The 23,942-nt window shown below is 39.6% G+C and overlaps 1 protein-coding gene across 4 annotated transcripts in view; it reads right to left on the minus strand.

The window, feature by feature from the left end:
• LOC119735477 (microtubule-associated protein futsch-like) overlaps positions 1-18,753 on the minus strand; it is a 42,311-nt gene extending 23,558 nt beyond the window's left edge. Inside the window, exons 1-4 of one of the 4 annotated variants that reach the window (XM_038209181.1) lie at positions 18,408-18,753; positions 16,301-16,374; positions 14,488-14,714; positions 1,078-1,342 (exon numbers count right to left, since the gene is read on the minus strand). In XM_038209181.1, coding sequence (XP_038065109.1) covers positions 1,078-1,342; positions 14,488-14,714; positions 16,301-16,374; positions 18,408-18,561 — 720 coding nt within the window. In that variant the 5' untranslated portion in view covers positions 18,562-18,753. The remainder of the gene's footprint in view (positions 1-1,077; positions 1,343-14,487; positions 14,715-16,300; positions 16,375-18,407) is intronic. The other 3 variants (XM_038209182.1, XM_038209180.1, XM_038209183.1) reach the window with 3 other exon arrangements.
• Positions 18,754-23,942: the final 5,189 nt, after the last annotated feature.

Genomic DNA, 23,942 nt, shown 5'->3' on the forward strand with positions numbered 1-23,942 from the left:
CTTTCCATTTTTGCTATCTTTCAGTGCATGGCCAAAAGTACTATACCCGTAGCAACCAAAGTACTATACCATTAGCAACTAAAGTACTATACCCATGGCGCAGTATTTGTGTGCAAATGCATGCTGGTGTGCGCGTTGCCGCGCGTATTGTTCCCAAGAGAGCGCGCCACAGAGTTGGGTTCAAACATTTCGTGAACGGGTGGTTTGAAAGAGAGAAATACATTTCCCACCAATTACCAATTTTGTATGGATACGGAAGTTTATTTTAACAGTGTTCAGATTTAAATAGTTTAAAATATTAAAACCAAGCAGAATCTGTGGGTGAAGTGTTACAAAACAAATATTGAATGCTTTACCGGTATCTTGTGGTGAAGTAAAACTAGTCTCCCTCGGTGATCCATGGAGCATTCTATTTTTTCGAGGCGAAATAGAATGTCCGTGGATCACTTCGGGAGGCTATAGTTTTACTACATCGTTCAAAGCATTCGATACTGGTATTTGTATACAATGCTTTTGCCACTGAAGGGGGCCTTTGTGATAACATTGACAGTGCGTTTGCATTGGTCAGGAAGCTACGTCAGGGAGCTGAATGGCAAATTACAAAGTACCGAGGTAACGGGGAAAAATGTCACAATTTGGACCCTAAATTTACAGCATGACCCATCTGCCCCCATGCAAACATGTCTTTAACCCTAACTCCCTCAGCCATTTTACTAGGATGTACATGTACATGTAGCCTCAATCCTGCAAACTCTTCCACTATTTCTTGAATATGGTCCGTGGTGGGGTGACCACTGCCTGAAACCTGCATAATCCTGCCGAAGTGACTGTCAATATATGTTGAGGCTTGGCCAGTGACATCCTGGAGCAGTACGGAGAATTTCAAGTATAACCCAGGCCTATATTTATGCATTGCTGAGCAAAACCAACACAAGGTCCGGCCCAAGACCTTGACAAAGTGCATCCTACGAAATCAGTAATGCACTTTTGCCATGTAACCTCAATCCTCCAAATTCCTCCACTTTGGCAAAGAGGATTTTGAAGGATTCAGGGCGGTAAGGGTTAATTCTTGCTCACCTGAACCTCCTCGGCCGATTTCTTCTCCTGTAGTTCCTTCCTGACCTTGAAGCCCTTGAAGCTCGCCTGGATCTTCTCGGCAGCGGCCTGCACCTCCGGGTCCTCCAAGTCAATGTCCACCTCTTCCTCCTCTGCTGTTGCCTCCCCGGGGGCTTCTGTCGGGGGTTCTGTCACCGCTTCCGGTGTGGGTTCTGCTGCCGGTGCTGGCTCTGCTGCTGCTGCGGCAGTCTCGGTGACGGATTCTGACTCTTTGGCTTGTTCGTCTCTGAAGAGATAATACAAACAAATATATTTTAAAGTTTTGTCTATATGTATACCGGTGTCATTTTCTCTAATGCCAACATGGCTCATCAGGCAGGAATTTATCTCCAGTTTCATGGCACGAAGCTATTGAGAATATTTCTTATGCCCCTGAATTTGATGCCAATGCATCTGTTTGGCTGTGCACTTTGAATAATTAAGTATTTGATTATTCTATCTTGATCATGATCAACATTAGCAATACAAGTATGCGCCTAAACTGGCCGCCATTGAGGATTTGCGCGCTCATGCGGCTGTCGAAGATTTACATAGATAATTAGTATGTAAGTCTTTTCTAAGTCTCTTTGCTGTAGTCGTTTAAGTCTCTTTGTAGTGGCTGTCACGCTGTTTACTTTGCTTGATGTTCTGTGGCTGTCCATTTATATCTGCCTGTATTAGACAATTTAACTCTTTCAGTGCCAAACTCGTACATGTACGAGGTATATTTGTTAGTACAAAAGCGCCAACCTCGTACATGTACGAGGTAATGTTCGTACTTAAAATTGCCAAACCTCGTACATGTACGAGGTAGAGTAAACATGTTATCAAAAGGGGGCGCTCTCGTTCTTTCTAATGGTACCATTTTCATGCATGTACAACCTGTATATTTTTTCATTCGAGTTCTTGCGAGAGGGCGCAGCACTAAATCTCGTATTTTCTGCAAAAAGTGCGGAATTCCCCTGTGTTCAGGCGTGTTTCAGGGTGTATCACTATGTTTGTGACTACTTTTGACTATATCAAGGATATACCAGAGAGCAACAACAACAAATTTAGTGAGTAAAACTTATTTACTTTTTTCTTTACAGAATTTCGAACAATTAACAAAAACGCTCAAAGTTGGGCACTTTAGGGTTAAACTTTTCAAATTTCGCGGGCACTGAAAGAGTTAATTAATGTACACCCACTTTTTTTTTTAAAGGTTTTTATTGTACAATTTTAAATTGTTTTAAAATCTTAACTGGTTTATTTGTATTTATGTGAAGCACCTTGAGCGTCAATTATTTGACGGATTTGGCGCTAGCATACAAGAATTAGTTATTATTATTATTTTAAAAAGGTAGAAGAATGGCTGATACCGGTATTTGACCCATTTTCAAGAAGACTTTTGAGCTTAAGTTCCTCATGGCAGCTCTAAAATAAAAACGTGGCATATTTGACGCACACGATTAAAAAGAACATCGTGGATGTTTTTCATCATCTCCTCCAAACCTCTCACATTTTTTTGAAAATTTTAATTGAAAAAAAACCCTGATTGCCTGTTCAAAATTTACTGTGCATTTGGGATATACCGGTATACACTGTAATTGTAGTTGTATCTGAGTTTTTACTGTAATTGTCCATGTATAGTTAAATACAATTTTTAAATAATGTTTATAATTGTGTGTGTACAGTATCAGGAAAACAATTTTCATGTGTTTTTTTAATGGGTGACTAATAAAATTATTCTATTTTATTCTATTCTACCGGTATAATAATATTTGGTATACTTGACAAAGCCTTAGTTTTCAAAATTGAAAAAAAAAAAAAAAAAAAAAAAAAAAAAAAAACAGGTGCTCATTTTTGACTGCTTCGTCACCATTTTTTCTGGCAATAACCAAAAACAAACTTTCAATTTTGCCTGCATCATGATTCACAGGCAATTTGCAAAAAAACTGGGGAAAAAACGAGGAAAAAAACGAGGAAATTCCAAACCACACAAGACTTTGTACAAAATCTGACATGCCGTCAGAAAAATTCAGCAAAAACGAAACGCTTGGACATGATGTGAATCTTTCACCGTTCAAAAATTACAAAGGCGGGCACTAAAAAAATGAAAAACAAAAATTAAAATTCTGCTCAAAAGAGTCTTAGATCAGATGCTGCGTAGAAAAAGTCAAGCGTTAATTAAATTATTTGTACATGGCGTGCACTATGATTCCATAATCTACCAAGTCTACTTTCTGTAGAACGGCACAGGGTATTAATGTATGCAGCTTCACAGTGGAATGTTTAAAATGTCTTAATAGGACGCCAGGGCCATTTACTAACATCCTAGAGAGTCTGGACCGCTTTGTAATTTACAGTGTAGGAGAGATAGTGGGGGGGGGGGGGGGGAGTAGGGGGGGGGGGGAGTAGGGAGGGGGAGGGAAGGCGAAATGAAGCACTGGACGTCGTTCGTGCGTAATCAAACTGCTGGGAATAACTAATGGAATTAATCTTTAGCCGAAGGACAGGAATGTTAATGGCATGAATGTTTTCTTTTGTTATCTGTACAAAGCACAGGCAACGTGCATGTACCGGCACACGTCATTAATTGCTCTGATAAAATATGTTTGAACATCCTAGTGCCATCCATTTTGGAATGTGAGTCCTGACATCCATTTCAGGTTTGAAATTAATGTTTAAAAAAAAAAATTCATAAGAAAAAAAATACACGATTTTTTTTCTTTGGTTTCAGCTACCAGTAGGCGACAACCTAAATCTATTTTCATTCTTTAGAATGAAAACAGATGACTGAAGGTGACCGAACGACATAACTATAACTTTCATACTGACAATTAGGAGAAAAAGGGGAATTGTCAAAAAGAAAGATCAAATTATTTTGTATAAATTGTGCTATACAGTTCATGTACACACTGTGCATACATGTAAATGTATGCAACAAAAACAAACCATAAAAACAGAATAAGAGTGCAGTTTCTGAAAAGAAATTTAAGCAGTTTTACTTCCACCAATATCTATACTACAGGTACAAAAACTTATTAAAGTTCAATAGTGCATAATTTAAGAAATTGTATTAATACATAGGCCACTGTACATGTACATGTACCGGTACATATGTATGTCCAATTTACGTGTATTTCCGAAAATTTGACAACATCTTTACATGTCTACAATCCAACAACGCCTGCCAGTTCAGTATCAGTATTAAGCCGTACGGTCCGTGAACATCATCTTTTCTTCAAAGTGTACACCAAGTCCTGCAAGGAAGACATGTTGTGGAAAGCTAATGCCAAACTTGAATACGTTGAATAATTTACATGTAAATGACACATTGACTCGCACATAAGAACTGGTACATACCTGCCAGAATCCTGTCAAAAAAATTATCCGAAACTGTTCCGAGTTCCCACAATGCTATTATGCACTTTCTGCTTTCCAAAGAAGCACCCCGCTCGTCCTGTGTCTGTTCCCTAAGTTCTCTGAGAATTTCACAGCCCTTTTACAAAAACTCTAACTCATGAATTATGCACAAAAATGTACAATACTGCACTTCCCATTGGCTGAGCCATATCCTACATGTACCGGCCTGAAGCAATATGGATCAGTCTGCAACCTCATAAATATGCATGACATGGACAAGGCTACTAATTCCCATTGGCCAAGTCATCCACCTAGCCTGAAGCAAAATGGATCGGTCCGGAACCTCATCAATATGTACATACCGGTATTGTACCGGTACATGTACATGTGCATCAAATGGACAAGGTACCGGTATAGGCCAGTAATTCTCATTGGCCATTCACGTCACCCAGCCTGAAGCTTTAATGGATTAGTCCACAACCTCATAAATACCGATACAAGTACTGCATGTACTGGTAAGCATGGACAATATTATCTTTGGTCATGTACCTGTGCATGTACATGTATGTCACCCTGCAAGAAGCAAAATGGACCAGTCTTTGCAATTAACTGCCAGAGTCAAGACTGCATACTGCAGTGTACATGTATCTTTGAAGGACCAGAATTTGTTTAATGATTTATGCATGACCAAATCACCATGATTGGCTATTTAACTTAATGAAGTACATGTACACTGTACAGTGTATTACTGCAGGGGAAACAATGGATCGGCCCAAAGCAATGATGAATTATGCATGATTACCATATTTCAGTTTTATGCCAGCTTACCGGTATCTAATACCTTTTTTGACTTTTAACTGTCCTAATCAACACTTTAAGTGAATATGATATTTGATAAGACTACTATGTACAATGTGTATGCATGTATGGTTGTAAGAGGTTGTGGAATGCTCGAAGACATTTCCATCATTTTTCGGGTATACATGTATGTAGCCTAAGGTGTGATGAAATAAAAACAACTATTGTGTCTGTCATGAAATGAGTACAAAATGTACTTTTGAGAGCTGTTTTTCAGGTCCTGTTTCGACCCAAACGTGCAATTTGTGTAAAAGTCGTCGTTGGGGGCAGCAAACAAAACATAGTAAATTGTGACGTAATAAACAGGACTCCCGATGCAGCGTAGTATAAGCGAGATCCAACACTTAGGCCTACAATGTGCATGTAATAATTTAACAACTTTGGTACTGTACATAATATGTACACATTGTTCGTACTCCAAAATAAAACAAACTCCATGCAAACTAATTAATGGTTGATACGTACACAGTTCTACTTAAAATGACACAAACAAATGCAGCTAGTGGAAAGACCTAATGCACAGTAGTCATCTTAGACAGTTTTCTTTGGTAACATTAAATTTAGAAACAATTCCTTCAAGTTGTTCTCCACTACGTTATGATGGCCCTCTGGCTCCTAGCACAACCAGACCACACCCCCTCCAAAGGCAAAGTAATTGTTTTGTCTGTCTTTAAACAAAAATGATGAAGGCCTTCCATCAATGCAGTACATACAGTGTGTTTTGTACAAAGTACATGTATGGCATGGTACTACATGTACATGTACCGGTACCCAACCCCCCTCCCCCTCCAAGAAAAATTGACGACGACAACAAACAAACAAACAAACAAACACCATCAAAACAAAATCAAAACCAAAATTCTAAAGGACATTAATGCACTGCATTACAGTTTATGTACGGCAATCTGCCTCCCCCCACCAAAAAAATCACAAAACATCAACAACAACCCCCCCCCCCCAAAAAAACCCCCAAATTTCTGAAAGACTCCTCAATAATGCAGGATTAAACAACAAAACTGATCTATATGTACAGTAGTTACACCATGGCACAAAACGACGATAGCAGACCACTCCATTTCAAAAAGCAGGGGTGCTCAACTGGCCAATAGGCCTACTCCATCAACACTGACAAACAATGGTTCAGTAATGAACCAATTAAATGTCACTCCCTCACAAAAAAAAAAAAAAATTGGGAATGAATACCTGTAATTAAAGATTTGGAATTTCTCCTAGATCCAAAAATATCGTATTTTTTTCCCTACATTATACCGGTAGGTGCTCATTTATTTTCTGAGTTGTTTAAAGATGTATTACCCTCGCTATATTTTAGTTTCATCTCGAATAACAAATGTGTTTATTTCAATTTTTATTTTCCTAGTAATATATCACTTCTGAGTGAGACATTGAACAAAATAATCCACCAAGGTTTAGTTTAATACTGATAAGTTAACTTCACAATATTATAATTATTGGCGGCTACACGCCTATAATCAGACTATTTTTTGTTTTTATTAATTGAAACAACCATACAGATTGAAAATTCTGTTAAAGGAGACAACAATATATTATTTAAGGTGGACAGGGTATCATCTTTAAAGGGGTTCTAGTTCCTGAAATCCCCGAAAATGTCATGTTTTGTATTGTTTACTTTTATTTCAAACATCTGTTAAAAGGAAACCAACCTACATGTAATGTTTTACCGTTCCCGCGAAAAGATGAAAAAACTCTGCCTGTTTACATCGGACATGAATGAGGACGAATATGTTTTTCCTGTTGTTCATGTACGATATTACATTGATCGTACATGTTGACTGTCGTTCGTACACTGACTGTCGTTCAGTCAATATATGATATTACGTTGTGTGTGTCTATTATAACGTACGATATTACGTTGTGTGTTTACGTGTAGGCCTACAGCACCATTCTCGGGAACAGTGGTGAGCAACCATTTGCACAAAATGTGGTTTCTTCAACGTCCCCAAAAAGCGAACACTTTACGCATGAAATCACAACTAGCACCCAAACAGCTCAACTTGTTGGGGTCGCAAACGTGGACCCCGAAAGTCGTTCTCGCGCGCATAATAAAATAACACAAAAATGCCCACTTTTTAAAGGATAAAGTTGTGTAGGTGTTTATATCCTACTTCTAAATGTTCTTTCTGATCAACATTATTTAATTCAAAGCGCGTTTTGTAATCCAATTGGGCTGTTCAAGGACGCTGTGTCCCTTTAATTATTATTTTCTTGTTATCTAGTGAATGCCTAAGGGTTAATTAAAGAGCGAAGAGATGGTAATTTCCCATCTATCCAACAGGGAATGCAGCAAGGAGATTAGAGTTTTCAGTACTGCAGAAGGGATGGAGGCCGTAATACTAGCCACATGCCTCATCAAATGCTGGGTAAACAAGATTATATCACGCAGAACAAATAGAAAGAAACCCTGGCCAAGGGGCTGTAAAAGAAAATCATACCTCCTTGAAAATAAGCCTTTAATGGGAAGGATGGGCTGTGCAAATGACCTGAAAATGTTGTTTTAACCTTAACTCCCAAGTGTCTTTTACTAAGTAGGCCTACTAGGCCAGGTTCGCCAAAATCCATCACTGACCCTGCTTCACATTTGCTTTAGGACCAAAACTTCTAGTCCACGATGCTTTATACACTTAGCAACAACTTATTAGCTTTAACATCTTGACTTGCTGCAACTTGCATGACCTGGAAATGTTTTTGTCTTAAAACAATTTAAATGCACTGAAGAATGTTTTTAGGGGGAAAAATATCATAATAATACTTTTGAGATATACTTAACAAGACCCCATTTGAATGAGTGTCAGTAGACAACTTGAGCTAATTTGTTATAGATTGGGGCATATCGTTCTGCTGCCTTACAAAAAAAACACACCATAAAAAGACAAGGGCAAACATATAGGCCTACTCAAATCATACGCTTACGAAACTACTGTGGTCGACCACATTAATCTCCCACAATGCACTGGAAAAATTAACTCTGGTGCACTGCATTATGAAACGCCTGATTTTAAAACTTTCATCATCTTCTCATGACATCTCAAAGTGTTGAATGTCTGAATCAAAAAACAAAACAACTGCTATTTAGTTGGTTATTAATTTTGTTGATGATCTAATATTTGAATGTCCGGCGCGGCCCTACAGTGAGTATATATTAACAAACACTCAAGCAAAAATCGCACACGCACAAACAAAAGGAAAATTGACAAGGTTCCACTCCACCAAATATGCGCTCATAGAAAACAATACAAAATCGGACAGAAAAAGCGATGTTTCGTGTGGCGCTCAGGAGCAAAGTGGCAATATGTGTTTTCCCCTGAAAATTTAAGATTACAACCTCCAGGACAATTTTCTTTTCAATTTTACCAGAGATGGCCCCATCTATTTTTTTCCCCTCCCCAAAAATGGTTGCCAATCCCTGGGCCCAAGTCTAAATTATGTAGCCCCCTGGGCCCAAGTCTAAATGTAGCCCCCTGGGCCCACGTCTAAATGTAGCCCCCTGCCTCAATGCGAAATAGACCCACAAGTTGGGTTTATTTGTGAATGAAATCGCCCAAGTTGGAAGCTACAAGTCACAAATGCTTGATCTCCAGAAATATTTCTACAATCTGTCCCAAGTACAGGGTGAGTAAACATAAATGAAACCCAAATGTTGGGACCATTATTTTGGGGAACTTCTGCATGTAGCATTTTCAAAATCTAGGATATGAAAGCCCAATTCTTAAGCTTTCTTTGAGTACAATAATCATTCAAATCACTTCTGTACTTTTCAAGTTACAGAATTTTAAACACAACCACCATTTTAAGGTTCTGTCCACGGATCGCAAAAAAAGATCAGTGTTCTTTCAACAAAACGAAAAGAAATCACATACATGTAGGGATGTGTGTGAATTGTTTTCGGTTTGCTGAAAGAACGCACACCTTTTTTGGTGATCCGTGGACAGAACCTTAAAACGGTGGTTGTTTTTAAAACTCCGTTACTTGAAAAGTGCATGAGTAATTTGAATGACTTGTGTACTCAAAGAAAGCTTGAATGAATTGGGCTTTCATATCCTAGATTTTGAAAGTGCTACATGCAGAACTTCACTAAAACAATAGTCCCGACATTTGGGTTTCGTTTTTTTTTTACTCACCCTGTATAGGCCGCAAGGACCTCTTATTCAAAATTACATTACCTGTGGGATCACAAAATATTAATGAGCTTGCTCGCAGTACTTTACAGCTTTTTGGTTTTCACCCACAAGAGAGGAGCTATGGAGTTTTATAGATGCTCATCCCAAAACAAAGCTTTTGCCCAATTTTACGACAAGCGTACTTGATGATGTTCAGCCAAGGTAAAAGAGTCTCCTAGAGCTAGACAAAATTTTTCATAATATAACGGCCAGACAGATCCATTATTCTTTAATTTTTTTTTCAATTGTCCAATTATCATGCATGAAAAAAAAAAACGTCATCAGTGTAGGAACAACCGAAGCCAAGAAAACAAAGACGAAACATGTACGTGCTTAACAGAAAAAAACCCACCAAGAAATAATCTGGAAAACAAAATACTATCAATGGACAAGGTCAGATTAGGGCTGGGAGGGAGACTATAATTAAATCATGGGAGTTTTCTCAGTACTGGAATGGAGGGCTGTCATCTGTGATGGAGGGTTAATCGGGGAGCGATGACGTTGTTTTATATCATGGGGTGGCCCTTGGTCTTTCGGTGTGGGCAGCCTCGTTATCTCGGGCAACTCAAATTAAAAATGTAATACCTCTCTTTCATTATTTGAATTAAAATGTTAATTTTACTCCACTTGAATTTTGATATTTATAATAAAAAAAAAAAAATCTAAATTTCATGAAAGATTTTAACCCATTATTAATTAGCATCTGTACTACATTGTATTACATTGTGTTAAATTCACTGAAGAATTAATACAACCATCGAGTGCTTAAGGGCAGTTCAGTGAGTAATAGGCAGGGTGGTCTCGGGCATGTCGGGTGCTACAGCGACTAACCTTTTTTATTTATTTATTATTTCCTTTTTTCCTTCTTTTTCATTTAGATTAGAATCAGACATGTCAGATGTCATTCTCAGTTTCATCACATATACTTAAAATTGACAAAGTCTAATCCAGTGTGGCTCCGGATGAGCATGAGGGACTATGTAGCGATTTTCTTTCTTTTGGAATAACAAAATGTCTGAAATCTTTTCAAAATTCCCCACACTTGTATATAAAGAAATTCCAAAATCTTCCAAAAATTGCTCATTCAGGAAAAATACTCAAACCTGTATAAGGCCTGAATGAATGCAATTCTTCAGGAAAAAAAAAATTAAAGATCTTGAAAAATTATAATAATTTTTAATGAACATCCCCCCCCCCCTCTCCTGAAAGTGACAACCCCGCACTCTCAGTTATCTTGGGTATCTAAAAAAAAATTGTTTAACTTTCTAGTCATCAATCCAGTACAATGTGGCAGATTTCACAGATCGCCAAAAGCTTCAATTGATGCACATTAGGGCCATTATTCAGTCAAAAGAGCGTGTCAAATTTCCTTCATCTATAATTCAAAGGAGTGACAGTCAAAGGGAGGAGGGGGGAGGGGAATTCTTACCACCTGTCTGTGGTTCTTTGGTACAGTGATGATAGGTTTTTTAAGTGCCCATAAAATGTTTTATAGTGAAAGCACTTTACATGCTCAATTACACTATAATTTGCTTTATGGACTTTGATTGAATTAATTAGTAATGAAAGGGTAGTTTGTAGGAATAATGTCCATTTTAAAAGTGGCTGCTAATTTGAGCAATACACCTGTATATTTCCACAGTACGGAGTTAAACTTGCTCCCGATGCTATTTTCGAGTTTCATAACGAAAGATAGATTTTGTTTTTAAATTAATTGAAGGCAATACAAAAGTGAACACTTTTTAATGTGACATTGAACAAAGAGATCCGAGATTCATCCACATTTACCTAAATGTATTCTCCAGTATATGGTTTTTTGTGTGTGCATGTGATGTGTACATAGTATACATGTGTGTACACATGTATGGGAAAATGTACCGTTAATATATATTATCCACACCAGTACAATATATGGATTGCAAGAGGGCATGAACAGCGCCCTCTGTTGGGCAACTGAACAGACTTGCAAAGGGTGACTATTCAGGCAAATAATGAGAGTACCGGTGTAGCGTGAATATCCGACTCCATGAAATGTGGACTCATTGGTAGTACTGCGCATGCGTGAGTACGATACTATGCTATTTTTAGGATCGTTTCGGGAGAGTGACCTGTCACGTGCGAGGGATCAACCAATAATATAGACCGCTTGCAGACGCGTTCGATAATTGACGCGCTAAGGTGAGCGACGCCATGTTATGGGACAAAATGTGCGTGAATTGATATACGCCTGTCCCACAACATGGCGTCGCGCGCCTTCGCGCGTCGATTATCGAACGCGTCTGCAAGCGGTCTATAGGGAAATAGGGGTCCGATTTTCATAGGAGTTGGATTTTCATGTGACATCGTTAATGGAAAAAGTTTCTTAACATGTCTCAATGAATTAATTATGACTAATCAAATTTCCTCACTGTACACAAATGCTGCATACACGTGTACATGTACTTCGCAAGCATGTATGTCATGTATGTGGTCCAACTGTGTTCGACCAATGTGCCAATTGGAAGGTGGGTTTGAACTGTAATGGGGAACATGCATGCCGATGTCCTTGGGCAAGACACTTTACTTTAATTGCCTCCCTGCCTCAAGGAGTACATGTATAAAGAGACCAGATTGCGTTGATCTCGGCTGCAGAAAAGCGTCCCATGGCCTGTGGAACTGGGTCATAATTGTGAAACACATTGAGACTTACGAATGTAGTCCGAGTAACTACGGTAGGACTCTACGGATCGCTTTTTTAACATGTCCAAATGTTAAAAAGCGATCCCTAGAGTCCTAGTTAGTCGGACTAGTATGAATGGTGGAAAGCGCTATAAAAGCACCACACAGTGAGACAAGTTTGCATATATTAGTTCAACAGCACACTAGTGCATGAGCTCCAACACGGCAAAAAGTGTGTAAGAGCTGCAGTAGCCCAGGTCCAATTGGAAAAACAGGAAAACCATGAAACATTGATAAAAAAAAGTTTGGAATGGTAAAAGAATTCAAACAAAGAATCGCTAGAACTTTGCTGAAGGGTTCAAATGTATCCTCGATCCTGATTGGTCGATCCATGGCATCAAGCCGTGGTACACATAACCATTTAGCACGGCCATACGGCACTCTGCGTATCACGCTATTTCAAGATGCGCGCGCCATTTCGTACAAACACGCATGTGTAAGGCCACAAAAAAAAAGTATCCGGATTCTGGTATGGAGCTTTGCTTCAAATGTTGGCTGATGACTGCAAATGGTGCCCGACTAAACTTAGTGCAAATATTATCTGATTATGGGAGACCAGAGAGGCCACATAAAGCTTATTCTCGACCATAACCCAATCTAAAAACACGTTAAAATTGTGCAGCAGCAGGATTCCAGTCAAACCAGTGAGTTTGGCGGTTTTGAGACATCATCTTTCATTGGAAAAAAAACTTTTTCATTTTGCCGACGCGCACGGCTACGGCGACGCGCGCGCATACCAGAAACCGGAGACTTTTTTTTTTGTGCCTAATAGGATAACAGCTGAAAAGTTTGTGCACTGCGCGCGTTTTAATGCGTCAAGTTTGCTTGAAGATAAATTCGTTATAACGCTTGCGGAACACGGAAAATGTAGTGCGTCTGTGTCCCACATACCACGAGGCCTTATGTGGGACACAGACGCACTACATTATTCCGTGTTCCACAAGCACTCGCAGGACAACTAATAATGTACATGTATGCACACGAGTTCAATGTAAACTTTTCAGGGGAACTTCTCGAACATGCAGGTACATGTACATAAAAGATGTACATGTATGTACATGTACATGTACACCCAGCTCGTTTTTACTATACTCATGAGGACCTGATCCCTGCTTCGTTTGTTCCCTTTTTGTTTGTACTTTAACTTTTTCTTGACAGCTCCCATAAGGTTTGTACACAAATTCACCTGAGGACCTGGAATCCCTCATTCTCCTGACGACGGGCAGAGCATACTGTTCGAAACGTTGAGTCCCTCTGGTTCTTTTAAAAACCACACATACTCACAAAGAGATTTATTCACATGGTGCTACCGCAAACTTAGGCCAAAAAAAATAAGTCGGTCTCTGGTCAGCGCGCGCGTCGATTTTAATCATGCACGTCGATCTTTTTTTTCCCCAAAATGTTCCGCGGTAGCTCCAACAGCGCCCTCTATTTCCGCACCTCCTCAATTTTTTTTTACCAAAGAGCACCAAGGAATGGGAAATTGCACCAAGGCAAATGATCGAAAGCACCAAGGCAAATTATGGAGGACACCAATGTACATGAGGACACCAAAAAAGCAAAATAGTACCCCACCTTGTCTGTACAATCCAAGCTTGAAGAAAAAAAAAAAAGAAAAAAAAAAAAAGCCACGTGGCCGCGTCAATTCCGGAACTTTGGTCTGACCAGAGACCGAATATTTTTTTTTTTTGCCTTATCTTGTTTTAATACCTTAGCACACAATCGGGCTGATTTGTACAGTCATGGGCACAGATAGGTTTGAACCCTCCATTTAATGAGCCAGTGCAGAGAATCGCGCATGCCCATGCTCAAAATTCGACTTTTTCTAACCTACACAAAAGTAAACACAATCATTTCTGATTGCTTTAGCCAACCCAATACCCTCCCAAATCCTGCAGAATCCACTGGGTTAAAAAAAAAATGGAATGCGAATTCAAAGTATCTGCCATTGATACCTGCATGACCAGTGGTGGAATTTGATGGATTCTGGAGGATTTGGGAAGGTTCCTACAACATTTAACCCTGGGAATTATAGGACCAAGTCACACGAGACAATTATTTTCACAAGCAGCCTGGAGGCAACCACTCCCCCTCAGACTTAACCGAACCCCGGACGAACAAACCACATTTTTCCCAATGATTTATGGAAATTCCTCAGAACAATACAGGCAAGTATAATTTGCCTGCCATTTTCTTCTTGGAGATTTCCTCGTGCGACATGGCCCTTAGGATGAGAAATGCAGGAGAAAGAGAAAGGAGTGTATTAGTTACGCACTTCAGAGCATTCACACGCTTTCTGGCCTCATACCCCCGGAAGCTGGTCTGTATCCTGAGGGCGGCTGCTTCTTCGTCTGTCCTGCCCGGCTCTTTGTCGCCCTCTACTGTCTGTTTGTCGCCCTCTACTGCCTGCCTGTCCTGGTGACCTCGGACGGAGCTCTGGAGGGTGACGGCGGCGGCCTGCTGCTGCGGGTCGCTGATGTCGCCTATGTTGGCCTTGGCACCCTGGGTATAAATATATAACGAGTCACGGCAAGCCTTGTAATGCTTGTTCCAGAGTACATGACAAACAGTCTCTTCGGGTGATTCAAAAATTACGAAAAACCACGTAGTGGTAACTTGATGGATATATAACATAGAGCTATATTAAATTACTGGAGCGCTACCTCTTCATTCTTGCGCGCGGAGACGCTTTGAAGCCACTCTGGGCGCAGACATTTTGAATTTATGTGCGTGTTTGTAGAACATAATCAAAATGGATGTATTGAATTTTAAAAGTGTGCTCTAAATGCAACGCGCAAGTAGAAGATATGCAATCAACTTAAGCGCATCATGATGGTTCAAAAAAACGTCACGGCGAAAAGCATCTGCAGAGGAAGGACGCGCACACGTTGCGCTGTTTGCGTAGAGCAAAATGAAACGCTCATTTGCTGATTGTACGTTTCGGTTTTGGGCGTATCGGCTTTGATGACGCACCGGTATGGAATACAAACACAGATATGCAAATAGCCGTACAAAGCCGTAAAAAATTTCCAGTTTTCCGCAGGTTTGTGCACAAACTTGGATGCGCCCATCAGGCATTACTTTGTACATCGAGTCAGCGCTCTAGTAATTTAATATAGCTCTATGATATATAACAAAGTCACTTTCGCAGTTGGCACAGAGACCTGACTAATTGCATGTAGACACGAATCATGAAAACTACATAAAAAGGGCAATAGTGGACGGTGCATAGTGCACCCTCAATTGGCACAACAATTAGACAATTTTGTCTAGCCCCCCCAAAATAAATTCCGTAAAAAGAAATTGCATTAGCAAAAAGAAGGATTGTGATGTACATGCGAACAATCCCCCCCTAAAGAAATAGTCGTGACAAGGTAGCATTTGTAGTTAATATAGTGTGAATGATTTTAGGATTTTATTGGCGCTCCCCATTGAAAATATGGCATGAGCCCCCCCCCCCCCCCCCCCCCCCCCACCCCCACCTATTGATTTTCGGAGGCCTAAGTGTCTGGGGAAAATAACCGGTCTACATTTCAGCACACCTCCCTGAAAAAAATTATGGATCCACCCTGCTAGCCCCCAAAAACTATTGGTTCTAGAACGGCGCCTGGAGCCAGGGAACCATACAATGATCGAGAAAAGGTTCAATGGCTCACACCCAAAGGTTGTAACAGCCCCTACTGTACGTGATCAAGCATCATCGCTTTCCTAGGGAACCAATCAGTGATCGAGAAAAGGTTCAATGGTTCACCTGATGGTTGTAAACATTCCCGTCATACATGCGGTGATCAAGTACATGTATGGAGCTATAAATAGGAAAGTGTTGTTACAAATTTATTCAGACGGTCTTTTACATAAAATGGCCCCTCCCCATTGTTCTGAAATGACCAAGACGTAATAAAAGTGCGAGAAAGTAAAAAAACAATTATGTAAGGGCGTTACACAACAATGCAACCATTGTCTTGATCACTGACGTCTTGCATTTTTGTCGGGCCAAGACAAGGTCAAAACAGGAAAGATATGGACTCGGTTTGTCAGGGAACAGTTTTACGACGTACGGCGAGGATGAGCCAAACAGATCAGCCTACCATTTTGAAGCTTTGATTGTTGTAGTAGCGGTCCTCATGTCTGGCCCCAATGTCTGCTGGGTCGATACCTTGCTCTGGAAGGCAATACAAAAAAGGAATAACGTAACTTAAACTTTTGTCTGACTGCACTTCCCAACTGTTGCATCAGTCTTAACTACAGTTAGGATGGCCACAACCTCACTTAGGCCCATTGATTGGATGATGTTATAGCGCAGCAATATCATCGCATGCCTGTGCCAAGTGGGGCTATGTGCCCCCCCCCCCCCCCCCGAACTCGAGGGCTGTACACGTGACTATACATAGCCATGGTTCATTTATTAATAGGGCCTATTCTCTGGACTTTCGACGTGTTGTAAATCCTGGTTGGAGACCTTCCACTTTAGGCCTACATCATACATGTACAGTCCAGAAATTTAACGAGCATATTAAAAAGAGCATTAAAAATGCCCCAAAAAATAAGAAAATACTTTTCTACCAAACATCTGGCTGGGCATGTAAGTAGAGATAATAAATGTTTATAAGAATTTATCAAGTTTACAGAAATTCTTAAATGTTAAATTGGAATTTTCCTAGATTTATTCAAGTGCGCCACGTTAGGGAACACTCCGCCAATTTGTGCCCAATTTCCGGACACCACCGTTTTTGAATTTCGGATTAAATTTAATGAAACTGAAATTGTTCACAGAGGTTAAATAGCAAGCATTAATAAGGTAAAAGTACTAGTGTTTTACTGCATGAATTTGAGGTTTGTCAACAAAGAGGTTTGGCAACACTACACGAAGAAAGTCGGGTAGGCTTTGAAGTGTGCCACGTTAGGGAACACGACTATATAGCCACGTTACCAATGCAGGTCTAGGCCTACATGGTCTAGGCCTAGGGTGCTTTAAATTTTTTGGGTGGAAAATTTTAGCACCCACATTTTCTGGGAACCAAAATAAAAAGGCAAAAAGAATAATTGGCCCCCCAAAAAATTGTGTTCTGGATCTAGTCCGAGTAACTTGGACCCAACTTATCGCCTTTTTAAAAATTTGGACATGGTCTGGCGATAGTAGGGTCCAAGCCCATTCCGAGACCTAGACAACACAGTCACTGACAGTCCCAAAAACCAACATTTTCCAACAAAAAACATCAGATTTCACCTTCAAAACGGCCTCCAAATTACTAGATATGCCACCTGAGGTACAAGTAGACATCGATAATTAAGATGGTTGTACTGAAGTTTACTTACGATCCGGAAAAAAAGTGAAATTTTCCGTTCATTTCGGAGAGCTCCCCTCGCGATCTTGAACACGTTAAATTTGCGATCGTGTTTAAAGTTTGAACGACGCGATTTCTTCTACATGCCCAGCGTACATTCGATGGTCCCCGTATCCCGAGTGTGATTCCGTTACCGAGCGCGCGCGATGCATCGATTATGATAATGAGTAGACTGGATCACGTTTGTAAACACATGTGCATTTCAAACGATAATAGGGAGTCCGGAACTAGCGCAGCTTTTATAGCGGGTACCAGTTCAAGCTGGTTCCCGATTCCCTTTTACAGTTCGAAATGCACATGTACATGTATGTGTTTACAAACGTGATCATTATCATAATCGATGCATCGCGCGCGCTCGGTAACGGAATCGCATACGGGATACGGGGACCATCGAATGTACGCTGGGCATGTAGAAGAAATCGCGTCGTTCAAACTTTAAACACGATCGCAAATTTAACGTGTTCAAGATCGCGAGGGGAGCTCTCCGAAATGAACGGAAAATTTCACTTTTTTCCGGATCGTAAGTAAACTTCAGTACAACTATCTTAATTATCGATGTCTACTTGTACCTCAGGTGGCATACCTAGTAATTTGGAGGCCGTTTTGAAGGTGAAATCTGATGTTTTTTGTTGGAAAATGTTGGTTTTTGGGACTGTCAGTGACTGTGTTGTCTAGGTCGAGGAATGGGCTTGGACCCTACTATCGCCAGACCATGTCCAAATTTTTAAAAGGCGATAAGTTGGGTCCAAGTTACTCGGACTATTCTGGATCCGATCTTGAACAGCACAAGCATTTATATATTTTGTTTTGGATGCACAAGTCTACCTGACTACTGTACTGCTGATTTTACCTTCGCGGATTTTGAGCAGATTCTCAAAATAGGCCGCCGCGTACGCGTAGATGTTCTCCGGCTGGTTACGCAGCGTTTCCCTGGCGAGACCCTCCAGGAGATTTTGGAACCCTCTCGGAACTCGCAGCTTTGTGTTGGAGAACGGCACTGCCATGTCTAGTCACCGGCGGTACAACACTCAAAGGATATTTCTATTGTCTGGCACAGGAAAATGGGTTCTCAGAATGAGGCATAAAACTGAGATTTCTCGGTGATTTGTAAGCACAGAGTGTACACATTCGAAGTGTGCGTTTACGTGGTCGCTAAGGAGTAATAATACAATAGCGCCCTCTTTTGGAATACAGGTGCATTTTCCCGGCGGCTGTTTTATGTCCGTCTATTTTCTGACATCAAACAACTATGGTTTCGTGAGGAATAGCTATAATAAAATGGCGTATATATGTGCCGGGGACTGGGAGGATGGGGATGACTGAAATCACCAAATTTCCCGGTTGTGGAAATTCGAAAAGCCAGAGGTGGTTGCCGGGGATGGGGGTGGGGGGGGGGGGGGGGGGGGGGGGGGGGGGGGGGGGGGGGGGGTGGTACGGGGTACTACATGACACTAGAGGGCGCTGTTCATGATACACCTGTACATCATAATACTTACACCCCTTAACCATAGAGCACCATCAAAACGGCGCACGTACATATCATGAAATACACATACGGCCATTATGGTTCAACAGTCCGTCTGAAGTTTTCGGTAGCATAAAATGGTACGACAGTAGAGCGCGTAATGAATATGCATGACTTTGACGTCACTAGAAGCTCATGAGTAATATATCACGCACGGTACTGATAGATATATGGATGCACACTGTATGTGCTGCATCCATTAATACCGATGATATCACATTTAACAAGTCCTCTTTCTACTGTCGCGCCGCCACCCTCTAGTGTCGTCCCACTTACCGATGATATCACATTTAACAAGTCCTCTTTCTACTGTCGCGCCGCCTCCCTCTAGTGTCGTCCCACTTACCGATGATGATACATTTAACAAGTCCTCTTTCTACTGTCGCGCCGCAACCCTCTAGTGTCGTCCCTTTTTACCGATGATATCACATTTAACAAGTCCTCTTTCTACTGTGATATATTACTCATGAGCTTCTAGTGACGTCATAGTCATGCATATTCATTACGCGCTCTACTGTCGTACCATTTTATGCTACCGAAGTTTTCGCAACTCTCTCCATATATATACGACTGTGGATTGTTCTTGTTTAAAGCGCCCTCTAGCGCCGAAGCGGCAGGGACTCGCTTCACTAGGGGTTAGGGTTAGTTTCAAATTGTCAAATGAAAAGAAAATGCTATTTCAAGAATCTTCGTCGCAATTTCCGAACATCACCAGCGATAAAATCTCAGTTTAAACGTTAAAAAATTCAACAGAATCCCTTTGAAGGCCCGTCCTTTAAAAAAAAAGAGTAGATTCTATAAATCATATTGTTTGTATATGGTTGTTTAAAAGATATTGTGTACTACAGTTGTTGAAACAGTATTCTGTGTCATTTTGTTTGTTGTTCCAAACAGTCAAAACACACAATGACTTTTTTTGGGACGAGACCGGTTCTAGGGTCCTGGTGTTTAAATGGTGAATTTCTTTAAATGAGCAGTTTCAGTAATTTTCTTCATCCAAAAGTAGCGTATAAAATTGGCTTTCCAGTCATTAGTATTTTTGGTGCTATTTTTGCAAATATAAAATTTATTTTATGGGGTTTGGGCTCCGCTTTATTTGACTCGCCCTGTAACTTTAAATATTTTGTATTAAGTTTGTGCATTAACGTTTCTCAATGTCTAATTTCCAGAGTAACCCAATCACGAAATAGACTTTCCAAAGAACAAAGAGGGTTACGTTAAAAGTTTGATTTTGTGTTACTTTTCTCTTCAAAGCGTAGCCGAAAGCCTGGTCTCGTAGGCTTTTTTTTCTGGAATTATGCAATGAAAGGTTTCTTGTTTGATCCAGCGATTTACCATTTAATAATAAAAATTACCCTTTGATTGCAAAAATTGTCAGTCCAGAGCTCATTCATTTCGTGTGAAACATTTATTTATTTTGGTGCACACATGTAATTTACCGCAAAACATTATACATCTACGATGCTTTCTTCTGCATTCTAAGGCACTTTAAGAATATAATTAGAGACTTAAGCATTATATTTTGTAGCCACAGTTTACTAGTATCGTAACATACGACAGTTGCTGAACGGGGGGGGGGGGGTGCATCCACCTAAACCTACCCCTACTGACGTTTCTAGTTGGGGTTCTGCGACCGGAATATATTGAAACACCCCCCCCCCCTTAAAAAAAATTAAAAAATATATTAATAATCACTCCGTTATGCACTATTATATTGCATATATTATTTAACAGTTTGATCTGCTACCAAACACTAGTTCTTTGCTGATTTACTTTTGATATTTAAAGAACATAAGAGAAGGAGGGTTTAACAGCACTGTAAATTACAGATGTCCGAATTACAAATGTCTTTAATTGTTTAGCTCAGAATGACCAGATAGCCAAATAGCGTTTTCTGAATTAAAAATCAAGTAGATCGGAGAGAATAGTTCTTTTCAGTGTCTTTTCGAGAAAAAAAAAACACATATCATAGTTTTGCAGGCCGTGGTTGGCAAAAATGCAGTTTGCCAACCAAGCGCAGAAAGGTCTATAGCTGCTGTTATCACAAGGCCATCAATTGTCCCGTCAAAAAACCCAGTCTTGGAACCTGAAAACAGGTAGTCCTCATTCTTTTTTTAGCTGTATACATATAGCTTCAGACTGTTGTGGTGGGCTGGTGGGATGGCCAGGCAAAAACAAAGAGATAAAACGCGAATTTCTTTCGCATGGGAACTGACCAAATTGTAATCTGGGCATGTATACACTGAATTTTGTTGGCTTAAAATTGTTTTCATGAGCAAAGAGGACCTCTATCCATCTATTTAAACACTGAGAAGGGAATATGTTCATCATCATAACGCCTACTGAAGGGCTTCTGTTAGATCGTAACACCCACGCCCCATCATACTGAAAAGTTCAGTACTGTGGTTGATTACAATTTAAATAAAAATGATGGCGCCTCACATGGATTAAGCTAATTTATGCTCCGAAAAAATTGATTATGAAATAACATCTAAATTATTATTATCACTATTTTTTTTACTTTACTTTTATTAATTTTATTTTACTATTTCTAACATTTAACAATAAAGACAATTCATATAAACTTTAGCTTAATATTATTATCAAGAAACGTATAAACCTTGGGGTTAGACGTTCAATTATTCCAATTGTCTGCGGCTTCTTTTCCAATCGCACCCAAAATACCGAACTCCATGTTTACACCCGAACCCCATGTTTACTCTTAATGACATAATCCCTAAACAAGGTCAACCACATGGAACTTTTGGGAGTCACGATTCAGGGTGATCTCAAATGGGACATTATGTTGCTGATATTGTCTCTAGAGCCTCTAGAAGATTATTTACCTTGTGTATTTTAGAAAAAAAATATGACGCTCCCTTGGCTGACTTAGTTTCGGTCTTCATATGCTACATCAGACGAGTTTTAGAGTATGCAAGCCAAGTCTGGTATACCTCGATAAGTAAACAACTGGCTTATTGAATTGAAAATGTACAAAAACGTGCTTGTCGCATTATGTTAGGCTCTCATCAGTATCACAGTTACTCCAATGCTTTGGACGTTCTAGGTATTTCTAGCCTTGAAACTAGGAGAGACACCTTACTGTAGAACTTTGGCACAAACTATGATATTATATTCCCCCAGATTTAGAAATATGCTCCCCCCTCTTAAATTGAATAACACCACTACCAGAATACTCAGAGACAGTTCCACGTCTACGCTAGTTGTACCTAAGTGCAAAACTGATAGATACATGAAGTCTACAATTCCTGTCTTAGCTAAACTTTTGCAATTCTTAATTGTTTACAATGTAGGTGCAAGTGAGTACTTTTTATTAAACCAACTTCCCTGAATGATCTGTCTTCAATTTTGATTTTTTTTTAAGTTTATAAATCATTTTTTTATATTGTGCTGTTTTGTGCTGTATATATATATGACCCTATACTTTTTTTGTAATTTTATGCTTCTACTCCTTTAAACTGCTATGTAACCATTTTTAATTCTCATAAAGTGTAAACGTGGTTATATCAGCGACTCTTTTGTGGCTGCCTACCTCGTGTTTTTACATGAATAAACTAGAATAATAAAAAAAATAAGATCATTGAAGAATCAAGCCAAGTTTATATCTTTCTTATGTTTTCTTATTTCTTTTTATTTTGAAAAAGTAGTAATTTCAAAATGATTTCTTTTTTTCACGAAATGGTTTCTGAACAAAGTTGCATTCATCATTGGTCTCAGAAATGAAAACATATATTTACACGCATAAAGTCCATAAGGTCCCTAAGACATTTTGTCCTTTATTCGATACGTCTAAAACCATCTTTTTGTATTTTTAAAGCTACGAAAAATTCTTGTAGATGAAAAAGTACATGTAGCCCAATCTACAGATTCAATATCAGGGTACAATGAAAATCTAAATTTTGTATCAACAAAGATTTTTCAAAATCAAAAAAGGGCCTACAGAAATTGGGTGTTTTATGTTTTGAACGAAGTCTTTCTACCAGTCGGCATGATCACTTTATACAATCAACGGTCACCTTTGCACCCTAAATGAATGAATTAATAAATATGAATTAATTAATACTGCAGTTGTTGACCTCGTAGAATGTATTTGTTTGTACACGCATACCAAATCATTAGTCAAAGCACAGATCCTAGACACCAGGTTAAACGACTCGGCCCAACTTCTGGTTAGACGCGTGATAACGGCCTGTGGTGGCACATATCATGAATACTATTCAACAAAGACCACTGCGCGTGGTGGCTTTCAGATTTGCAAGGCTCTGCACCCGATCTGGCCTCGAAGTCTGTCAAGCCAGCGAATTATATTTTTGAATATTCATGAGTCTACGTTTTGGTCTTTATTATTGAATTCTGATAAGTGATAACTACATAACCATGGTAATTCCGAACACGATATCTTTAGCTTTAAGGTGAACAATGAAATGTCGCTTTTCTTTCATCGGTTCGGCATCCTATCTCTCTAAAACTTTTTAATAAAAGCCTCATTAAAAACGAAATTTGGGTAAACGGTGTTCTCCTCGAAATTTGACTTTTATTTCCCGGGTAAATACTTCATATATGTATGACGACAAAAACTGCACAATACCATCTGTTATATCCTGAAGTATTTATTTCTTAAATAATTTAGAACAATTATATCTTAAATAAGAAGTAGTTTTGCTTACAGTTTTATGCATATTTCCGTTTTAGATGTCATGCAAAAACCCAACACAATGGCATATCTGGAAAATTCGCGATTACGCGCCAACGGGTATTAATGCCCGTTATCACGCGTCTAACCAATTAAGACAAGTCCGCTCAGTGCATTTTGTGCTAGAGCTCAGAACAGTCGTTTAT

This window comes from Patiria miniata, unplaced genomic scaffold (assembly GCF_015706575.1).
Source record: "Patiria miniata isolate m_02_andy unplaced genomic scaffold, ASM1570657v1 HiC_scaffold_29, whole genome shotgun sequence".
Lineage (NCBI taxonomy): Eukaryota > Metazoa > Echinodermata > Asteroidea > Valvatida > Asterinidae > Patiria > Patiria miniata.